Raw genomic sequence first — 22252 nt, 5'->3', positions numbered from 1 at the left:
TTCTTGGGGGGAATAAAACAAATGGCTTTTCAAGGGCCATTTCATACCCTGCAGCGCCTTCTGCTGGTTACTGTGAAGACTGCAGGGACTCCGATGGAACCAGACAATCCTTCATCATCCATTCGGATCTGGTAAACTATTCATCCTCCCGGGGAAGATGATGCATTTCAGAAAATCTAGCACATTTATTCCAATGCTGAAATGCCCCGGTGAATTTTGTGCAATTGAAACTCATCATAAATGGAGCTGAATATTCTGATTATAGCAGAATCAGATTAAATCTGTCCTTTTAGCGTTCATGATAATTAATAAATTAGTCATCAATGCCTAATTAAAGAGCCTAAACAGGGAAACAAACACATTTAACATAGAATAACAGGGTTGGAAGGGAGTCCAGCCCTCTGCTCAAGCAGGAGACTTATACCATCTCAGGCATATTTTCCTGGGAGCCCGACAAAGCCTTGACTAAGGCTTATAGCTAAGAGATATCAAGGCCCCAGGGAGTCTCAGGGCAGCCCACTCCAAAGCGGAGGCCTAAAATCAGGGTTCTGCATTTCGTCTGGAGACGGGGCGGGTGTGTTCGCTTTGGCTTCCGCTCCCAGTAAAGCCCTCTTAGAAAGCAATTATACCTTAGATGGAATCAAAAGCTTCCAACCCTCCATTTGCCTTGCAGGACCAACACAGCAATTATCTCCGGGTCCAGATGGCAGAATGAGGAGCGAAAGGGGGGGGGGTCCAGGGTAGAGGACTGCATTTCACCTAAACACTAAATGTAGGCATGGAGGAGAAAGTTGTCCCGTACGATTTGCTTTTTAAATGTAAAGTTGCCTCATTTAGGCTGTCCGAATGATGTGAAATGATGCAACAATGTGCTTGAGCCAGTAGTGGGTTTCAAATCCCGGTTCACTCATGGGCGCGCGCATGCTCGTGCTTGCATAGAAGCATCCAGGCAGAGCAGAGGAGGCAGAGCCTCCTGCTGCCGCTACCAGTTTGCCCGATCTGGGTTGAACCGGTAGCAACCCACCACTGGCTTGAACTTCTTCCATAAGGCTGCAGCCTATCTCACAACCCAAGGAGGGGAGATTGGAATGCATCCACGAGGGAACAAACACACCCAAACACACAATGTAGGGAATTCCCCACCATCCAGTCAGAGTTGAAGAAGCTTCTTGGATGAGAAGCGAAATATCTTCAAAGAAAAAAACCAAAAAGTCCAGTTGCCTCTTGGAAAAAAAAGCACCTGTGGGACAGGCTAATGAAAGGAACTGGATTTGCAAACAGTCTGAGAACAGCACAACCTAATTAAGGAAGCTTTGTGTGCAAATAACCTGGTTCAGAATGACGAGAACCCCGTGGCTACAGATGGGGGGTTTTCTGACTTCCCATCCTCACCCCAAAATTGCCAGCTGATGGAAATATTTATTTATTTATTTATTTATTAGTCATATTTCTATGCCACCCACTCTCCGAGGACTCTGGGCGGGTTACACCAAAGACAGTATACTAAATAGCATATTGCCCCCAACAATCTGGGTCCTCATTTTACCCACCTCGGAAGGATGGAAGGCTGAGTCAACCTTGAGCCGGTGAGATTTGATCCACTGATCTAGCAGTCAGCTGAAGTAGCTACAGTACTGCACTCTAACCACTGCGCCACCTTGGCTCAAATACACTGAAATGAATTTGCAGTAGGAAAATGAGGATGCTAAAATCAGTCCCAACAACAAGAACCGCTCAGCAGTGGACTCTGCTAGGAAGTGCTGAGATCTTCTTCGCAAGAGACATTCAGGAAAAGGTTGGGGGGGGGCATAATTTTATCCTGCACTGTGCTAAGGACCATGTGGGTCTGGCAGGTGTGCTCCAAGGGCCAGCAGGTGTGCAGAAAAGCAGATTCTGGCTTCCTGCCATCATCTCATGAGCAGCTAATATGTCGTCCTCTTTCCTCCATGCTGGCCCCACCGCTGGAAACAGCCTCTTGGAAGGAGAAACACTGGAGATTTCTGCCTTCCCAGGACCATCTGCCTTCCACGCACCTATTTTTACCCCCAGATGAAGGGGGAAGTTTCATATCAATGGGAGTTGGGCAGCATCTGCCCACCCTTCAGTAAGAACAAAGGAATCGAGAACGGAGAAGCTCTGGAACGTTAGAATTGCAGCCATGCAACACGCCAGACTTAGCCCCTGTTGATAAGAATGTAGAGATAAACTATGGAATCGGAGTGCTGGGACAGAGCTTGGAGGCCTTCAACCCTCTGCCCAAGCTAGAGACCCTAGACCATTTCAGACAAATGGCTCTCCAATCTCTTCTAAAAACCTCAGGGGTGGAGCACCCACAAATTGGAAAATTATCAATGAGATATCCAACCTAGAATTGAGGAGACATTTCCTGACAGTGAGAACACTTAACCAGTGGAACAGCTTCCCTCCAGAAGTTGTGGGTCCAACACTGGAGGCTTTTAAGAAGAGACTGGACCGCCATTTGCCCGGAATAGTATAGATCTCCTGCTAGAGAAGGGGTTGGATTAGATGACCTCCAAGGTCCCTTCCAACTCTTGTTTCTGTATCCTGCAATAGATGCCTTGGGTGCAATCCCAAAAACAATTGGGGCATCCCTTGAACACTGTCAGCCTTGACAAAATCATTACGAGTCAATTGCAAAAGGCAGCTTTACAGCTCACATCCTAACACCATCAGACCACAACATCTGCCTTTCCCAGGACTTTGGGACGGACTCAGGAGGTGGGTAAAAATGTCAAATACAGTCCAAACATCTGGCTGACTGTGCAATGAACCATAATAATAATAATAATAATAATATTGATTAGAAAAGTTTTGTTATTCTTCAGGAAAAAAATATGGAGAATTTCAAGGACTAACCAGTCTAAGCAGTTAGATTTTGGGATAATGGGTCATTGCAGATCGTATCTACTTATTGTCCACACTATGAAATGGACATGATCAAGAAAATATACTAATCAACATACCTCACAACCTTTTATTTATTGACTGGCCTGGGGTGTGTGTGAAGCAGCTTTGGCCAGCTGTTCCTGTGCTTCATAATTCCAGGTGATTGCACCTCAGAAGAGGCCCTTAAAAATAGGAGGCTCTTTCTTTCTTTCTTTCTTTCTTTCTTTCTTTCTTTCTTTCTTTCTTTCTTTCTTTCTTTCTTTTTCTTTCTCTTTCTTTTCCTCTCTCTCTTCCTTCCCTCCCTCCCTCCCCCCCCTCTCTTTCTCTAGCAAGGAAGAGTCAGGGTCTCCCCACCCCCCTTGTGCCTTCTATCAGCACCAGGCCTGGCTTGTGGATAACATGCCCCCAAATGGCTTGCCATCTCCCCCAGCCAGAAGTCTGGGAATGCAGCGGTGCCCTCCACTCCAGGTAAGCCTACCTGCAAGAGAACTTACCCTTTCTCCAGGATCTCCCATTGGCCCCGCTGGCCCCGTTGTTCCCGGAGGGCCTGGAAGCCCCTGATGGAGGAGAGAAAGAAGGAAAGTCAGCTCCGAGGGAAGGAAGGGAGGAAGTTCTCACCCTCCTCCTGGAGGGGAGAAGCACAAGAGGGACCGGTTTACTTCTGCACGGTCGAATTGACCTGGGAGGGAAGCCACGGAGCACCACGTTCACCCACGGAAGCAGCTGCAGGCGAGAGCAGCTGCCTTCTGCAGACTTGCTCCAGCCACAGCGGAGGAGACCCATCCACATCCCTGGGGCCAAAAGGCAAAGAGAGGCAAGCAACTTACGGCTGGGCCTTCTGAGCCAGGCGGCCCTTCGAGAAGCATGCCCTGAAAGAGAAGGAGGACGGGATGAAAAGCACAGAACAGCACCGGACACGCCCCGTTCCAAATATCGGCACCAGTTGCCTTGTGCATGGCTGAATCCCTCCAGGAAACCCCACTCAGCCTTACCCCACCCCCACCCCCCACCCCCTTTGCCTACAAGCGTCCCAGGTGTGAGAGCAAAAAGCGGGAGGGAGGGAGGGAAAGACAAGCATCACAACTGAGCTAAATTCCCGTTTTGTGTGCTTACCCCCAATCCAGCTTTCATGGACTGGGGTCATATAGGGTGCTGGTGGAAATAATACATGAAACGAGCTGACATTATGGGCCCTCCAACAACCAGGAATTCAGAGATGTTGCACTGATCGATTAATGATGAATTGTTTGTTTAAAAATAAAAATATTTTTTCCCTAAAAAAACAACAACAACCAGGAATTCCCGACCACTAACCAGGAAGGCCCTGGTCCTCCTCCCCCACAGATCTGGCCAGGTGGTTTTTCAGGCTTCCCCTTCGTGAATTCCAACAATGTGAGAACTTAACAGTTTTGGCTTCTGCATTGCAGGACGGAAGCTGAAGAGCGGGAGATGCCAGGGACCCTACCCCGAAATGGCTGAGGAAGCACATCTGCATAGCAACTCCAGAGCAATTTGAAAAGACGGTCCAGGGTCTCCCACCCCCCATCTCTTTCTCTGGCTACGTCAAGGCCAGCTGATGGATCCCAGGACATGGACAGACCCCCTTTGGGGGAACCAAGGAAGCCTTGATGGTGCCCTCAGGAAAGGCCTGTTCCTCCAATGGCGATGCTGTTGGGAGCCTCTTCACTTGCCACCCGTCACAACGAAGGACTGGGGGGCTCCTCTCCCCCTTTCATTTCCCAAGAATCTGGTGGGATTCGGAGGGTCCTGAGACCGTCCAGGGGCTGCTGCCTTTCAGGAAATGAACGAAGGCCAACAAGAACTGAACAGAAACAGAGCTGCTTCGGAAGAAAAATTGGGTGCCCTGCCAAACTGAGGCCAGATTCCTATTTCCAAAAAGGTCTCCAGCTCCATGAGGCCTCAAATGTTCTTGGGAATAAAGATGGGGAAGAGGGATGCCTTCCCATTTAATTGTGGTTTAACTGCCAAAGGGTCTCAAGTGAAGCAGCCAGGCAGGACAGGGAGCCAGGCAGAGGCCCAAGGCAGAGGTGGACCAGGAATGACCACCACCTGGCAGATCCTGTACTGGCCCCCTCAGGATCCTTGAACCGTAAGACAACAACTGATGCCACCCATATTTCTACCTCACCCTTCACAAACACAACCAGTAGACACACCTCATCTTTGCCGGACAAAGAGCTTTACATAGGTCCCCTATGGGGAGACCCTGGTCCACTCTGGCTTCTAGCACTACCAAGGTTAGAGAGAAGCAATGACGGCCTTCCTCCAAAGTCCAGGCAGCCGCCCTGTTCCCAGTGGTCCATTCCAGGAAAGGGATGGTTTGCTGATGGCAGAAGCTCCTCCAAGGACACAATGGGAGGCCACTCTCGCCGCTCACTAAACACAGATGGGGTTGCCTTTTGAGGGCAGGTCCTCCTCCTCCAACTGTCCATAACAGAGGGGTCTTTGGGGGAAGAGGTCGAACAGGCCAGCATTTGGTCTTCTTTACTTTCTGCCAGCAATTCTGCAGGCCGAAGCTTGGCAAGGAGCTGCCAGATGTTTGCCTGATGATGAGGGTGTGTCTCCCTCTCTGGGCAACCTCTGGCAGGGAGAAGCATAGGCACCTGCCTCGCAGTCCTCTCCATACTTAGTGGAGGAAAGCTCAGGGGTCTCAGGGGAGGTTTTTTCCCTCCACCTCCCCCCCCCCACTTGTAAATCTTGTTCTCCAACAAGACTAAGGACAGAGGAAGGGACCATTTCCAGAAACAACCAACCGCCAGAGAATTTCTGGTTTCACTTTAGCTGCTTCCTGAATTTTGGGTTGGCACAATATCACAATTCATCAATGAGCCGAAAGGGGCCGGATTAGGATGAATGAGCAGTAAACCCGGGCAAAGACTGTCGGTTGTGGGAGTGTGGCTGCTCAGGCACTCCCTGGCCTGGTTAAGCCCCTCATGGGAAGGCAGCAGCTCCCCTGCCAGGGCTCCCAATTGGGGGCAGCCTTTTGGAGGACTTTGGGAGGACAATGCAAAGGCTAAGCCAGACCGGCAGCCAGGGGGGCATTGAGACAAAGGAGGCAATAGGGGCAGGAAGAGCCACCCCCAGCTGTTGCATCTCCTCGGCAAAGTCTGGCCACTCACCCTTTCTCAGCCCAGCCTACCTTGCCAGGTTGTTGTTGGGAAATATAGGAGGAGGCATATCTATGCTGTCTTGAGCTCCTAAAGAAAGATGGGAGGCACTGACGTGTCAAACAAAATGGGTGGGCTGCGATACGCGCATCCAGGGATCAATTCTGATTCTGGGTTTTATTATTTATTATTTATTAGTTAATTTGGTTTAAAATGGGATTTTGTTGTACATGTTTTTAACTTGTGTTCGCCGCCCTGAGTCCTTCTGGAGAAGGGCGGCATATAAATACATGAGATAAATAAATAAATAAATTCTGTTTTATCTCCTGGATGAGGAATCCAGGAAGATCTGGCAGAACGGGCTTCCTGAGGGTCCCACCACTGACAAAATTTCATCTCCAGGGACCCTGGATTTGGACCTTCTCAATTATGACCATTTTAATCCTAGACTGCTATATTTTTGAAGAGCTCTTCCAAAAGGCATAGTGGGACAAATCACGAGGAAGGCTGCAGCTTCGCTTGCTTTATTTATTTATTTGTTTGTTTGTTTGTTTGTTTATTTATTTATTTATTTATTTAAATTTGTATACCGCCCTTCTCCTAGGGGACTCAAGGCAGTGCACAGCCAGAACTAAAACACATGCCAATACAAAATTTAAAATTATTAAAAGAATTACATAACTGGCCCAATTTAAAACAATTCAATTAAAACCCAATGACGATTTTAAAACTACAAAACTAAAAAAAGACTAAAAAGGGGGAGGGGGTTCACGCCAGCCCTGCTTGATGGAAAAGAAAAGTTTTCAGGGCACGGCGAAAGATCCGGAGGTCCGATATCCTTCTTATCTCTGGGGGCAAATCGTTCCAGAGGGCGGGGGCTGCCACAGAGAAGGCCCTCCCCCTGGGGGTCGCCAGCTGACATTGCCTGGCTGACGGCACCCTGAGGAGACCCTCTCTGTGGGAGCGTACTGGTCGGTGGGAGGCTATCGGCGGCAGAAGGCGGTCCCGCAAATACCCAGGTCCTATGCCATGGAGCGCTTTAAAGGTGGTAACCAACACCTTGAAGCGCACCCGGAAGACCACTGGAAGCCAATGCAGCTCACGCAGGAGAGGCGTCACATGGGAGCGCCCCCCCCGCTCCCATAATCCCCCGCGCGGCCGCATTCTGCACCAGTTGGAGCCTCCGGGTGCTCCTCAAGGGGAGCCCCATGTAGAGAGCATTGATTGTTTATAAGTGTATCATTTGATTTTTGCATTTCATCTTTATATTATATTATATTATATTATATTATATTATATTATATTATATTATATTATATTATATTATATTATATTATTATATTATATTATATTTATTATATTATATTATATTATATTATATTATATTATATTATATTATATTATATTATATTATATTATATTATATTATATTATATTATATTAATACTGTAGCCATTCAAATTTTCTGGACATACAGCATCAAAGAAGTAGAAATGAATAGTCAATCAAATAAAATTCGTTTCAGCGTTCAGTGAGAACTCTCGGCTGCCAACTTTCTGGCATAATAAAGTGGGCAGCGCATTGCAGGACTCCTGGAAAGTGAGGATTTTGTTTGCCTTGTCCAAAAAAACCCCCAAACACTCACAAAAAACCAGCAGAAAACAAAAGCTCTGAAGCCAAGGGAGGGTTTGGGAACGGAATGATCTTAAAATCATTAAGACTGGAATTAGTGCCCTCGTGCTTAATGATTTTTAAGGCAACACAAACCTTTTGTCTATCTGCACAAAAGATTAAAGCACTTTCTATCAAAGTCTAAACATTTGCACGAGAAAAAAAAAAACAATCCAGTGGTTATCTGGATTTCTGCAGCCAAGATCGATTATGCCTTCAGAGGTCCAAATGTGTTTTATATGGCTAAAACAGAGGAGGGTGGAGAAGTTGCTTAAAATGAATGTTAGTGAGTTGAAAATGATCCATTCCTTGAACAAACACACCAACACATGAGGCTCACAAAAACATGTTCCGGCTACCAAAGAGATGATGGGAAAGGTGGGATAAGGCCTGGACTGAAGTACACCTGGAATTCCCGGGCATCTCTACAGGCAGGTGCAGAGAAAACAGAGGCTCAGGTGGGGAGACAAGCTTCCAGCGCCCAGTCTCAGCCATGGATCAAAGCTGTCTTTCCAGAGTCTGCTGGACTATGATACCCATCGTCCCAGGCTGGCTGGGGTTGGTGGCAATTGTGGCCTGTCGGCTGGCAACCCCTCCAGCAGCCAAATCAGAGGAAGAGGAGGCGTGGGAGTCAGGGTCAGTATCAGGGCAAGCTGAGAGCTCGGAGGGGGAAGAGGGAATGGAGCTGTCAGAGATGGAGACAGAGGTGGAGCCTGGCACATCCGTCAGCCCTCAGATGGAGAGTCAACAGCTCCCAGATCCGGAGGTGGCTGATGAGGAAGAAGAGGAACAGCTGGGTCCAGTGCCTGATGCACAGATGCACAGAAGGCAGAGGAGAGGAGAGCAGCGGAAATCCATGGGCCAGTCTTTGGGATGGAAGAGCCATCGCTGCTAGCAGAGTCCCACCCTAACTCTGGCGATAAAAGGCAGGGGGCGGAGGTGAATAGGTGTGGCAGACAACTATTCAACTTCCGGACAGACAGACTTGTTAGCCTGTGAGAGAAACTTTTTGCCAGGGCTGCCAGCATTCCTAATAAAGGAATCTTTTGAGTTCACATCAGAGGCTTTGTCGTATTTGGGTGAGAACAGCGACTGTACTGGGGCTGTACAGTGAAGCAGGACAGAGGGAGGTGGTTGCTCTTTGTGCCCTGCGCTCTGTCACTCAGGCTGCTTCTGGCCCAGAGCTGAATGTTCTCTGAAGTAGAGCCAAACCCTTGTCTATAAGGAGCCCAACTGATACCAGCTGACACACCCACACAAAGCACCTGGGCAAAAGCAAAGGAAATATTGGCAGAGGGCAGTTAACTGGCAGATGTCTTCCACTGGATGGTGGCATTTAATGGTGGGGGGGGCGGACAGAGCACACGCAGGAGACCCCAGCAATCCCTCTTCTCTGGGCTCCGTACAAATAAGGACGGGGCCTTCTGAAGGGGCCATGCCTGAGGCAGGGCAGGGATCGCCAATGGGGACTTTTATGCTTGTGTTGGTTCAATGGCCGGTGGAGCTTTTTCTCTCAGTGCTGAAAGAGCCTCGAGATGAAACGTTACTGAGAGACGCCATGCAAAGCTCCAGACTCTATGCTGCTCAGTCACACTGTGGTGCTACTGACACCTACATTGTGCATCTTCTCAACAATCAGTGCAAGAGAGTCCTGGCATGAGATGAGGCTGGAGGAAGCCGAGCCTTTTCTCCTCTCCCATCCCCTCAGCCGCAGCTCATTTCCACGTTCAAATTCTACTGGAGCAAGGAGAGATGGCCGGGGCTTCCAAGGAGGCCTCGACACACAGCTGATCACGGGGCAGAAATGGCCATTTTCAGAGTACTCCGGAGTCCTTGGCCAGCCTACTCCCACGTGTGCAAGAATCCCAACCTCCACATAAGAGACCTCCAACCCTTCCACGTGATCCGGGACTCTGGATTTCCATCTGCCATTTCAGGCGTCTCTCTGTGACTCCGTCAGGAAGCAACAGGATACAAGGCCAGGCAAGGCAACCATTAAGGTTCACAAACTATATACCCTGGATCTGGTCACTGGAGGTTCCACAGGAAACGTGGAGGCCACAACTATGAGGTTCTGCAGCACACTTTTACCTACAAAGCAAGAACACTCACTGGCTCAACGATCGCCGGCTCCCCCTTCTGCCCCTTTTCACCTCGAGGTCCACCGATCTGCACCAGAGGAAGAGAAAGCAAGTCATACGTGTGGGATAAAAAATGCAAGTAGGGACATAAAACCCAGAAATAAATGCGAAGCACCAGTATTTTTTACCTTTGCAGGCTGACTGATTTTTGATGCTTGGTGAATGCACGATTCATCTTGGGACAGTTTCTTTAACGAGAAGCTCACCTCACCAGCCTGAATCCATCCCCCCCCAAACCCTGGCGGCTTCTCTTACTGTGACCCAAAGGCGCTATATAGTCCGTGTTAATTTTGGTATAAAGGCAAATTGAGCTGCAAACCCAAACTTGGAATTTGCTCTGCATTTTCATAGAAAGCTTTTAAATAATGCCACACCACAATTCCAAGTATTGGGACTTCATCTTCCATTGTCTGTTGGGGTCTATCCAGTTATATGCACAAATATAGACTTCCCCAGTCAAACATTATGTTTCAATGAGATTAGAATAAGGGAGTCGGAAGGGACCTTGGAGATCTTCTAGTCCAACCCCCTGCTTAGGCAGGAAACCCTACACCACTTCAGGCAAATGGTTATCCAACCTCTTCTTAAAAACTTCCAGTGTTGGAGCATTTACAACTTTTGGAGGCAAGTTGTTCCACTGGTTAATTGCTCTGTCAGGAAATTTCTCCTTAGTTCTAAGTTGCTTCTCTCCTTGATTAGTTTCCACCCATTGCTTCTTGTCCTGCCCTTTGAAGGTGCTTTGGAGAATAGCTTGACTCCCTCTTCTTTGTGGCAGCCCCTGAGATAGTGGAAGACTGCTATCATGTCTCCCCTAGTCCTGCTTTTCATCAGACTAGACATACCCAATTCCCACAACCATTCTTTATATGTTTTAGCCTCCAGTCCCCTAACCATCTTTGCTGCTCTTCTCTGCCCTCTTTCTAGAGTCTCAACCAGTGAACAAGATTCACTGGTTGCTTCTTTGGAATCTGTAACAATTGCAAGAGATGGCAAGAATGCATTAAAATTGGCAGAAAGACATTGTGGTTAGCCTCCCATCCTGGAGAGGTTGTGTCAGTTTCACTTGGGGGTTCATTGGAACCTTCCATTTAACCTGGAACACCTACATTTTTGCAGGCCACGGCCAGAATTCTCAGCATGAGATCCCATCAGCTCTGGCCCAGCCATGATGTGGGCTGCATGTGCCCAGGATCTGAGTCTAATTCTCACACACAGACAGAGTCCTTCCTCACCCCTTCGTAAATGGTATCCTGGTTAGCAGGCATTCCAGGTCCAATGTCAGGGGAGTCGGTCCTGTCGAAATAGCCGTCATAATATCCTTCTCCATAATCAATAACGGAGAAATCTTTGTCGGGATCTTCTCCACCTTCACTTACTCTTCCTGTGCTCTGAGATAATAATAATAATAATAATAATAATAATAATAATAATAATAATAATATCACAGTTGTCAAAAACCAAAGCGTACAATTTATTGCTATCGCTCTACCAGGAGACGCCAGAGTCGAAGAAAAAGAACTGGAAAAAATCACGAAATATCGCAACCTGGCCATCAAAACTATGTGATTATGGGTGAAACATGTAACAGTGATACCCATTGCCATCGGGGCACTTGGTACCATGTCCAAGTATTTTATAAAACACATCAAGAAATTGCAGCTTCCTGTAATAACACCAGCAGAACTGCAAAAAACTGCGCTACTCGGAACATCATATATTTTAAGAAGATACTTGGTTGATACCTAGGACGCTGGCAGCAACCCACATCAACCATTAGCACCAGTCAGTCATATTTGTGACACACTTTTAAATATTCAGTTGACTGAGTTTCATGTTTAATGAATAAAGTAAATAATAATAATAATAATAAACATGAGTTTCATGTTTAATGAATAAAAGGATAATAATAACAGAGAAGATAACAAAATACAAAGACTTACAAATAGAAATAGACTGACTATGGCAAAGGCAAGCCAAGGTAGTACCAATAGTAATAGATGCCTTGGGTGCAATCCCAAAACAACTGGAGCACCACTTGAACACAATCGACATTGACAAATTCGCCATCAGTCAATTGCAGAAGGCAGCGTGACTTGGAAGAGTTTCCATCCTGTGTCAATATCTGTAACACCATCAAACATCCAGATTTGTCTATCCCAGATCCTTGGTAAGGATTCGAGAGGTAGACAAAAATGCCAAACCCAGTCTGAACATCTGGCTGACTGTGCGATGATGATGATGATGATGATGATGATGATGATGATGATGATGATTTAAGAAGATACTTGGTTGATACCTAGGATGCTGGCAGCAACCCATATCAACCATTAACACCAGTCAATCGTATTTGTGATGCATTTTTGAATGTTCAGTTGACTGAGTTTCATGTTTAATGAATAAAAGAGATAATTAATAATAATAATAATAATAATAATAATAATAATAATAATAATAGAGCCTGGTGGCGCAGTGGACTAAGTGCTTTAAAGTAGTACTTAGCTGCCAGCTGCCTGCAATTACTGCGAGTTCAAATCTCACCAGGCTCAAGGTTGACTCAGCCTTCCATCCTTTCTAAGGTAGGTAAAATGAGGACCCGGATTGTGGGGGCAATAACCTGACTTTGTATAAAAAAAAGAACACCGCTTGGGGGGGCCGAAAGCCCTACTAAGCAGGTATATACAAAAGTATGGAGGCTATTGCTTAACGCATTGTAAGCCGCCCTGAGTCTCTGGAGAAGGGCAGCATATAAATCGAACTAATAAAATAAATAATAATAATTAATAATAATAATAATAATAATAATTGGTTGATACCAGCTCAGTTGACTGAGTTTCATGTTTAATGAATAAAAGAGATAATAATAATAATAATAATAATAATAATAATGATGATGATGATGATGATGATGATGATGATGATGTGATAAATGGGCTACAGGACTCAGGACTGATGGCTGAGCAATCAGGGCCAGCAGCTGCAGAACTACTGGAAATAAAGGTGTTTACCCATCACAAATATACAGTAATTGAAAACAAAGAAATGATCTTTTATTACAGATCAAGTCCAACAAGAAGAGGATATTTGAAACAAATGCACCAGTTCCGGAAAGAACAACATCCAGAATCAGAAATAACGGGACAGAGGCTAGCAGATCAACATCGATGTATAATACGAAATAAAGTATTCACAGAAGCAGAATTGGAAGAACTGCAAAGGTTCCCCCAGGGCAAAGAGATCAAAGCCTTGCCAGAAGCAGCTCAGAATGTCGAGGCAAACCAGGGGGAGCTGGTAGTAGAGGAATCCAGCAGAGAGAGACACCGTTGTCTTCATTTGGAAACTAGGCACCCACTCCTCCGCCTCAGGAAGAACAAAGCCCTCGAACTAAAGAAGTAAAAGAACTAAAACAAAGAATAACTGAGCATCTAGAACAGCACACAAACATCAGAATAAGGCTGCCTGCATTGAAGCTTGCTCCAAAGAAACAACTAGCACAAGATTAAAAGGTGCAACTACTGCAATATCAAGTATAAGCACCAACTCACTGCACGAAACAAAGCAACACAGCTGCAGTTATAACTGAAATACTGGGGTGTAAAATCAACAGAGACGAGGGGGGGGAAACCCCAACAGTGCATCACATAAATGGAAGATTAGAGTGGAAAATAAGATCAACAAGTTGGGATCAGATGCAAGCAAGCTAGAACACATGAAAGAAAAGAGGCTGAAGAACAAGAAGACCAAAGAAGACCTAATCAAGAAATGCCACTTAGAAGTCTCTCCACTGGATTGTTAACGCCATCCCCCATATTAGGGTAACATAGCATCCTGATTGCAACAGAATGTTCAAAGTCCTCAGTTATCATCTGCCCCCATCAATAATAAATATCTTCATGTATATAAAAAAAGAAAACAACCACCCAAGTGACATTATAATTGTATTCCATATAATATCTGTAATAGTGGATTTCTTCAGGATTATTAATTCCCACCATCATAATGGGGTAACAGCCAGATCTTCTGCATGCCCCAGCATAGCTCTCTTGCCATGTAGCTCAGCATAAACATGATATATTTATCAAAAAAAGTCCAAAATAGATAATTCCAATCCAACAATTTAAGGCCCTTTTCACATCCCAAAATTACAGCATTGCAGAGGTCTGTCACTCTCCTCAGGATAATATTGACCAATACTTCGCCTCAACTATCTTTTCATGTATTCAGTCAGCTTTTAAATAACTGGCTTCATCAAAGAAGATATTATATGGATTATAAATTTAAAGTTATTGATTTTATCTATATAAGGGAATATTTTTTTTTAGTAGGGTGGGCAGAAGAATAAAGATATTAAGAATTGTTATGTATGGTAATTTTGTAGGAAAGTGGGTGGAGACAGGCTAGTTTATTGATTGTTTAGTTTAAGAAAAGGGATGTTTAAGACATACATTTATGGGAGTGGAGGAAATGGATAGAGTTGAATAAATGTTAAATTAGGATTTATTATATAGTTTTAAAGTGGAAGGTTGTTTTGAAATGTTATATTAATATATAGATATATGTATGGGGGAGGAGAAAAAGGGCAGATTATTGCTAAATTGGGAGTTATAATAATATTATTATGCTAAATTAGAAGTTATTATACAATGTTATAGTAGAATGTTATTCTGAAATGTATGGTAAAAGGGGGATGTAATAATATTATTAGAAAGAAAGGGTCAGTATTTGGGGGATGGAGTAAGGGGATGGTAAAATATTATATAATCTGTTATGAATTTGGATTTTACTTTGAAGAAGCCACAGGGGGACGGGTGGTGAGGGGGGGTTAGGGAGGAGGGGGGGGAGAAAAAAAAAGGGGGGAAATTTGTATTTGAAAAAACCTTTTCAATAAAAAAAAAAACAAAGAAATGCCACTTAGAAACAAGGAATGTAATTAATTCAATTTATATGCCGCCCCTCTCCGAAGACTCAAGGAAGCACTGAATCAGAATCAGAATAGAGCTGGAAGGGATCTTGGAGGTCTTCTAGTCCAGCCCCCTGCTCAAGCAGGAGAACCTATACCAGTGATGGCTAACCTTTTTCTCTTCGTGTGAAAAGCATGTGCGCAACAGCCCACGCGTGTGCTGGCACCCATAATGCAATGTGTGACCCCCCATGCATGCACACACAACCCCCCTGCAACCGCCCCCTGACCCCCACCCAGCACATGCACACAATGGTGGGATTCAAAAATTTTAGCAACCTGCACGACGGCACAGGAAGTGTTTTCATACTCCCCAGACTCCAGAGGCTTTCTTTGAGCCTCCGGGTGGGCAAAAACGGCCTCCCCCAGGCTCTGGAGGCCCTCCGGAGGCCGGAAACAGGCCCGTTTCTGGACTTCAGGTACTTCCAGTAAGCCCATTTTTCGCCCTCCCCAGGCTCCAGAGGCTTTTCCTGAGGCTCTGTGTGGGCGAAAATGGCCTCTCCCAGGCTCTGGAGGCCCTCTGGAGACCAGAAACGGGCACATTTCCAACTTCCGGAACATGCGTGCCGCACACACACACCCCATGTTCCTCCCCGCCCCCACACATGCATGTGACCCCCCCGTGCGTGCGCATCTCCCGCATGCGCCCTGCCCCCTGTGCATTCCAAAAATCAGCTGGCCGCCAATAGGCACACGCACACGCATTGCAGCTGGGCTGGGCGATGGCTCACGTGCCTGCAGAGAGGGCTCTGGTGCCAGCTGTGGCATGCGTGCCATAGGTTTGCCATCATGGATCTATACCATCTCAGACAAGTGACTGTCCGGTCCCTTCTTAAAAACCTCCATTGATGGAACACCCACGATTTCTGGAGGCCAGCTGTTCCACTGGTTAATTGTCTTCACTGTTAGGAAGCTTCTCCTCAGTTCCAGGCTGCTTCTCTTCTTGATTAGTTCCCACCCATTGTTTCTTGTGCATTGGAAAATAAGTTGATCTCCTCTTCCTTGTAGCAGCCCCTCAAATACTGGAATACTGCTATCATGTCACACACACACACCCCAGTCCTTCTTTTCTTTACACTGGCCAAACCAACCCAAATCCTGCAACCGTTCTTCATATGCTTTAGTCTCCAGGCCTTTGAACATCTTAGTTGCTCTTCTCTGAACTTTTTCCATAGTCTCAGCATCCTTTTTGTAATGTGGTGACCAAAACCGGATGCCGTATTCCAGGTGTGGCCTTTACCCAGGCTTTATAAAGCAGTACTAATATTTCACGTGATTTTGATTCTATGCCTGTTTATACAACCAAGGGTTGTATTAGCTTTTTTGGCTGCTGCCTCACACTGGAAATGAATAAAGCAGCAAATAACAGCTGTAGCCAAGAGGATTAGCAGATACAAAGCTCAAATTGCAAATTATAGGCAGAACCTCCAATTTCAATCCAATGAGAAACGTTTCTACCAATCCATCAATGGAGAAACTGCAGTGAATCAGTCGGTACCTGACAAGGAAGAAACAGTGCAGCTCTGGGTGCAGATATGGGATAACTCAAAGAAATACAATAAGGAGACAGTTTGGTTAAAAGAGATGGATAAGAATAAAAAAGAAGTTGAAATGAAAGAACTAGTAATAACAGCAGAAATGGTAGAGAAAAGAGCAAGGAAAATCAAGAACTGGTCAGCACTGGTGAAGATGAAGTGCATGGTTTTTGGTTGAAACACCTAACTGGTCTATACCAAATCATTGCCCAGCAGTTTAACAACATACTAAAAGGAGGTGAAATTGAAGAGTGGCTTCAATTTCTGGCAAAACCTACTTGATAATGAAAGATCCAGCAAAAGGGCAGCACCAGGCAACTACGGGCCAATTACCTGCTTACCCACAACTTTCAAATTGCTAACTGGTGTGGCAGCTGCTGCAGTCCAACAGCATCTAGTTGAAAACAATCTCTTTCCACCCGAGCAGAAAGGAAACTGCCCCAATAGTAGAGCAACAAAAGTTCAACTCCTAACTGACAAAATGATTTTGAAAAACTGCAAGAGAAGGAAAACCAACCTCAATGTAGCATGGATTGGCTTCAAAAAGGCATTTGACTCTCTGCCACATGATAATCAAATGCCTAGAAAAAAGCAGGAGTCAGTAGAAACATCAGAATTTCTGTGCAAAGATCGATGGCACAATGGAAGACATAGCTGCAGGTCAATGGTGAGAAACTGTGAGAGGTTAATATCAAGAGAGGAATATTTCAAGGAGATTCACTATCACCACTACTATTTGTCATTGCACCGTCTCCTCTGTCCACAATACTGAATAACTCAGGCTGTGGCTATTAAACATCAAAAACATCTGCCAACTACCCCATCTCCTTTACGTGGACGATCTGAAACCATATGGAAAAACTCCATCTTGAAATAGAATAGCTCCTCAACACTGTCCGTATATAGAGCCAAGATACTGCAATGGAGTTTGGATTGGCCACACTCCCTAACCAACAAGGAAAAATAGTGAAAACTGAAAGAACCGAGATGCCCCACGAAAATAACATTACGAGTGTGGATGAAGATGATTACTACAAATACCTGGGTTATCCTTCAAGCTGACAACATCAAGCACACTGAAGTCAAGAAAATGTTTAAAAGTGAGCGAACAAGATCTTAAAAGTCCAAACTCAATGGAGGAAACACTCTCAAGGCAATCCACACCCGGGCAATTCCAGTCATTAGATACCCAGCAGGAATAGTGGACTGGACTCAAGCAGAATTAAAAGCAATGGATAGGAAGACCAGAAAAATAAGGACAATGAATCATGCCCTTCATCCTCGCAGCAACATTGACCGACTCTACCTACCAAGGCGTATAGGTGGGCGTGGGATGTTGCAAGTACATCAGATGGTTGAAGAAGAAAAAAGGGCTTTGGAAGAATATCTGAAGGACAATGAAGAAGATGCACTGAAGTTAGTATGCCAGGAAGGCTTACTGACTGCTGGAGAGACCAAACTGGCCTACGAGAAAGACCAAATGAACTGCACAATGGAGACATGGGAAGACAAAGCACTACATGGTCAGTACATTAAAAAAATAACAGAGAAAGTAGATAATAACAAGACCTGGCAATGGCTAAGAGCAGGAAAGTTGAAAGAGTTGAAAGTTAAGGACAAATGTATACAAGCCAGAATTGAGAAGACAGCAACAGATAGTAAGTGCCACCTATGCAAAGAAGCTGAAGAAACAGTGGACCACCTGTAAGCTGTTGCAAGAAAATCACACACGATTGGCATTGACAAATTCGCCATCAGTCAATTTCAGAAGGCGGCTTTACTGGGAACAGCTTCCATCCTGCGACAATATCTGTAACACCATCAAATCTCCACCTCTGCCTATCCCAGGTCCTTGGTAAGGACTCGATAGGTAGACAAAAATGCCAAACCCAGTCTGAACATCTGGCTGACTGTGCGATGATCAATAACAACAACAACAGTAGTAGTAGTAGTAGTAATACAAGATAAAACTCTGCCAATGACTTACAACTAGAATGTTTAAAACAATGAAGATTTGATTGTGGTTGCTCAAGAGCAACCTATTCAAACTCATTTATTTTCTTTCTTAAATTTATTGGCCGCCCATTTTAGCACAGGGTAACTAATGCGATCAAAGTCAGAACCAAAAAAAATCATCAAAGGATTCACAGAATCCCAGCCAAGCTCAAAATCCACCCATTTGCTTATGATGTTCCACCACATTTTGCCTGTTTTCCTTTGAGTCAATCTAGACTGCTGGGGACCCCATGGGCAAACCTTACGTGGCGTCAAAAAGGGTTTGTCGCTGCCCTTTTCCTAGGATTGAGTCGGGCTGGCCGTGGCCAATCCACCTCTGTGCCCGGAGGAAGGTCTCGTTTCACCTGCTAGACCAGGGGTGTCAAACTCAAGGCCCCCGGGCTGAATCCAGCCCAGGGGGTGTTTAAATCTGGCTCACGGGGCTGCCCTGGAAAGAGCAAAGGACCAGCCTGCGGTGCCTCTGCCAGCGAAAACGGAGCTCAGGAGGGCTCCATTTTCGGCCACGATGGCCTCCTGCAGCCCTCTGCCAGCAAAAACAGAGCTGGGTCCCCCCGAACTCCATTTTAGCTGGCAGAGGGCTATCAAAACAAACTGAAAACAAAACAAAAGGAGAAATGTTTCCCCTTTTGCATTTGAGCATGCAAGAAGGGACAGGAAAGGAGAAAGGGAAAGAGGGAAGACAAAGAAAAAGATGGGAAGAGAGAAGGAAGGACAAAGAAAGAAAGAGGAGAAGGAAGGAAGGAAGGAAGGAAGGAAGGAAGGAAGGAAGGAAGGAAGGAAGGAAGGAAGGAGAGGAAGGAAGGAAGGAAGGAAGGAAGGAAGGAAGGAAGGAAGGAAGGTAGGTAGGTTATAATGAGAAGGAGGAAAGGTCTGAGGGAAGTCCTGCCTTAGCACTTGGCCACCACAGGTGCCCCCAACACAAGTGATGTCAAGCTGGCCACACCCATCCTGGCCACGCCCACTACCACCACCCCAAGGTCAAACACAACCCCGATGCCACCTTCAATGAAATTGAGTTTGACACCCGTGTGCTAGACCCAAGTGGCTGTTTGCTCAAAGCCCTTAATCTGGCTTTATAACCCAAATGCCTCCTGTAGAAGAAGCGAAGCCACTTACCTCCGTTTCATTGTAGGTGAGGACTGTGCTGGTGGGCACTTCTGCCTCAGTGCCACCTTCTGGGAGCTTATCGAGATTGTCGAGATTGTCGAGATTGTCGAGATTGTCAAGGTCTTCATAGTTGAGATCTTCGTAGGGGAGGGGCGTGTAGTACTCATCCGTCATGGTCCCGTACTCGTATTCATCTGTCAGCAGTTCATCCTCTCTCTTGGGAATCTCCTCCTCGGTCTTCTCCACCACCGGTGGCGGGGTGGGCAGAGGGGTGGGGCTCTGTTTGAAAGAAGAGAGGAGAGGCAGGTGGGCTGTCATAAACTCTGCCCAGGACAGCCTAGAGGCGCAGACTGTGCCATCCACACAGCATTCTCTGCTGCACAAACAGAACACTCACATAAAGACACACATGGCTGGGGCTGCCCTGTTTTCTTCAAAAAGCCCCTCCCAGAGTGACTCAATGGAGTAGAGCAGTCCAGGAAGGAGGCACCTTCAGATGTTAAGATTGACTACTGTAACTTCATAATGGCTTTCCCAGTTGCAATGGATGGCTGTGAAAGTTGGATCATAAGGAAGGCTGAGCACCAAAGAATCAAGGCCTTTGAACTCTGTGCAGGAGAAAACTCCTGCGAGTCCCTTGGACTGCAAGGTGATCCAATCGGTCAGTCCTAGAGGAGATCAACCCTGACTGCTTTTTAGAAGGCCAGATCCTGAAGATAAAACTCAAAGACTTTGGCCACCTAATGAGAAGGAAGGACTCCCTGGAGAAGAGCCTACTGCTGGGAACGATTGAGGGCAGAAGAAGAAGAGGACAACAGAGGTGGCTGGATGGAGTCACTGAAGCAGTAGGCGTGAACTTAAATGGACTCCGGAGTACAGGATGGCCTAGAGGAAACGTTGTCCATGGGGTTGCGATGGGTCGGACACGACTTCGTAACTAACAACAACAACCTCATAATAAAAATAGGACTAGCATTCTTGACTTGGTTTCCTACTCTGGTCTACCTTGAAGCAACGACATCAATCTTGCAAGTCTCCATGTGCTTCTTCCTTCCCTCCTAAGGGAGGACCAGTCTGGAATGGTTTTCGAATTATGGTTCAGCCCTGGACTCAGACTACTGTCTTGGCCACAGCTCTTTCTCCTGTTTCTCAAAGCTATTCCTTCTGCTCATTACATACAGCGACATTACAGACCTCTGGGAAAATATTAACCTGGTAACTGTGGATCTTCCTCCTTCTTTCTTGGCTTCCTCCTTAACTCAAACCATCCCTCCTAGGAGATGGAAGATTGGACTCGGAGGACAAAGCTTGCCTCTTGACCAGACATCTATCTGTGTTCTGAGGCCAAAGGGAGAGCCATGTTAATCCGCAGAAACCAAAAATTAAGGAGTCTGCAGCACCTGTTCCAATGAACAGGTTTTATTAAAAGCCGTCAGCTTTTGTGAGCTGCAGCTCCCTTCGTCCAAAACAATATCAAATATGGTTTCTTCTTTTCCAAGGCAACTATGGTATCTTGAGCTACTGTGAAGAAAGACTTTTAAATGAAGTTATTCAACAGCCATCCTCCCTAGGTTTGTAGAATAAAATCCACACAAATCAGGAAAATGGAAGTAAATAGAGATGATCCATTTGCCAATCCAACTGGGGGCTGTTCCTGGACAGATCAGAGCACCTCGCTTGCTCCTGGGCCGGCCCTGGGCTCGCCTTTCCATCAGGCCCTCTGAGGCAAGTAAATCCGGAAAACAGGAGAACTCTGGACTTTGGGAAAGGCCCGGATGCCACGGAACCTAGAAAGCCTGGAGAACCATTTGCAGCTCAACCTATGCCTAGCATAATGAAAGACAGAATTACGTTGAGTCTCTTTCTCGGGCTTCCTTCCTTCTGTGGACTCAGGAATCTTTTCCTGTTTTCTCCTCCAATTTGTTAGAGCAGGGGCTCCCAACCATTTCTATACCCGGCGCCCCTAGAAACGCTCTGATATGTTTTCACACCCCTTAAATAAATAAATAAATATATGCATACAGTAGTTACATTTTTGATTACATTATCTTTCCATTGATATATAATTTTATGGTACTACTCCAAAAAAAAGTGGTGTTATTAGCCATCAAACCTCAAAAATACACTTTTCCCAAAAGGTTTCCACAATTTTGGCCACTACTGTATATACGTTATAATTTTGAAACTGCTAAACCCAACTTTTTGCACCCCTGGAATATCGTTTCGCACCCCTAGGGGGCGCAACCTGTGTTAGGGGCTCCACGGCACCTTCCCTTCCACCGGACCCACAGAGACCCACTGGTCCACCTCTCTCTGGCAGACAGTCCCACCCTCTCACTGTCCTTTACCTCGATGGTGTCAATCACTTCCGTGGCTACTTCCTTGGTTTCCACAGGTTGGGCGGTGGTCGGGGTGGCTTTGCCTGTCTCGTCGAGATCCTCATAGTAGGGGTATTCGTAATAGTACGTTTCTCCTTCCACTTCCATGTTCTCGTTCCCATCTGGGTACTGTGAAGCAAGGAAAGTGATTGAAACGGCGACAGGCATCATTACAGGACACCATGAAACTGTGGAATTCACTCACAGGAGGTGGAGAAGGAAGGCCACCGGCTTGGCTGCAGTTAAAGGGGAAAAGGCTACACCCACAAGGGACAGGCCTAGCAAGTGCTTCTGGCCTGAGCCCAACTCCAACGATAAGCATATTTCAGATTAACAGAATTGGAAGGGACCTTGGAGGTCATCTAGTGCACCCCCCACTGCCCAAGCAGGAGACCCTACACCATTTCTGACA

At 46.0% G+C, this 22252-nt stretch overlaps 1 protein-coding gene across 1 annotated transcript in view; it reads right to left on the bottom strand.

Moving 5' to 3' along the window:
- COL5A1 (collagen type V alpha 1 chain) overlaps window positions 1–22252 on the bottom strand; it is a 222335-nt gene that overhangs the window by 117400 nt on the left and 82683 nt on the right. The window contains exons 6-11 of the mRNA XM_034427172.3: window positions 21811–21969; window positions 19472–19741; window positions 11080–11235; window positions 9819–9875; window positions 3735–3776; window positions 3402–3464 (exon numbers count right to left, since the gene is read on the bottom strand). Of these exons, the coding sequence (XP_034283063.2) occupies window positions 3402–3464; window positions 3735–3776; window positions 9819–9875; window positions 11080–11235; window positions 19472–19741; window positions 21811–21969 (747 nt within the window). The remainder of the gene's footprint in view (window positions 1–3401; window positions 3465–3734; window positions 3777–9818; window positions 9876–11079; window positions 11236–19471; window positions 19742–21810; window positions 21970–22252) is intronic.

This window comes from Pantherophis guttatus, chromosome 16 (assembly GCF_059756535.1).
Source record: "Pantherophis guttatus breed Tessera chromosome 16, ASM5975653v1, whole genome shotgun sequence".
Classification (NCBI taxonomy): Eukaryota; Metazoa; Chordata; class Lepidosauria; order Squamata; family Colubridae; genus Pantherophis; species Pantherophis guttatus.
The sequence above is the reverse complement of the archived record's forward strand: the minus strand, read 5'-3'. Positions and strand labels throughout refer to the sequence as shown.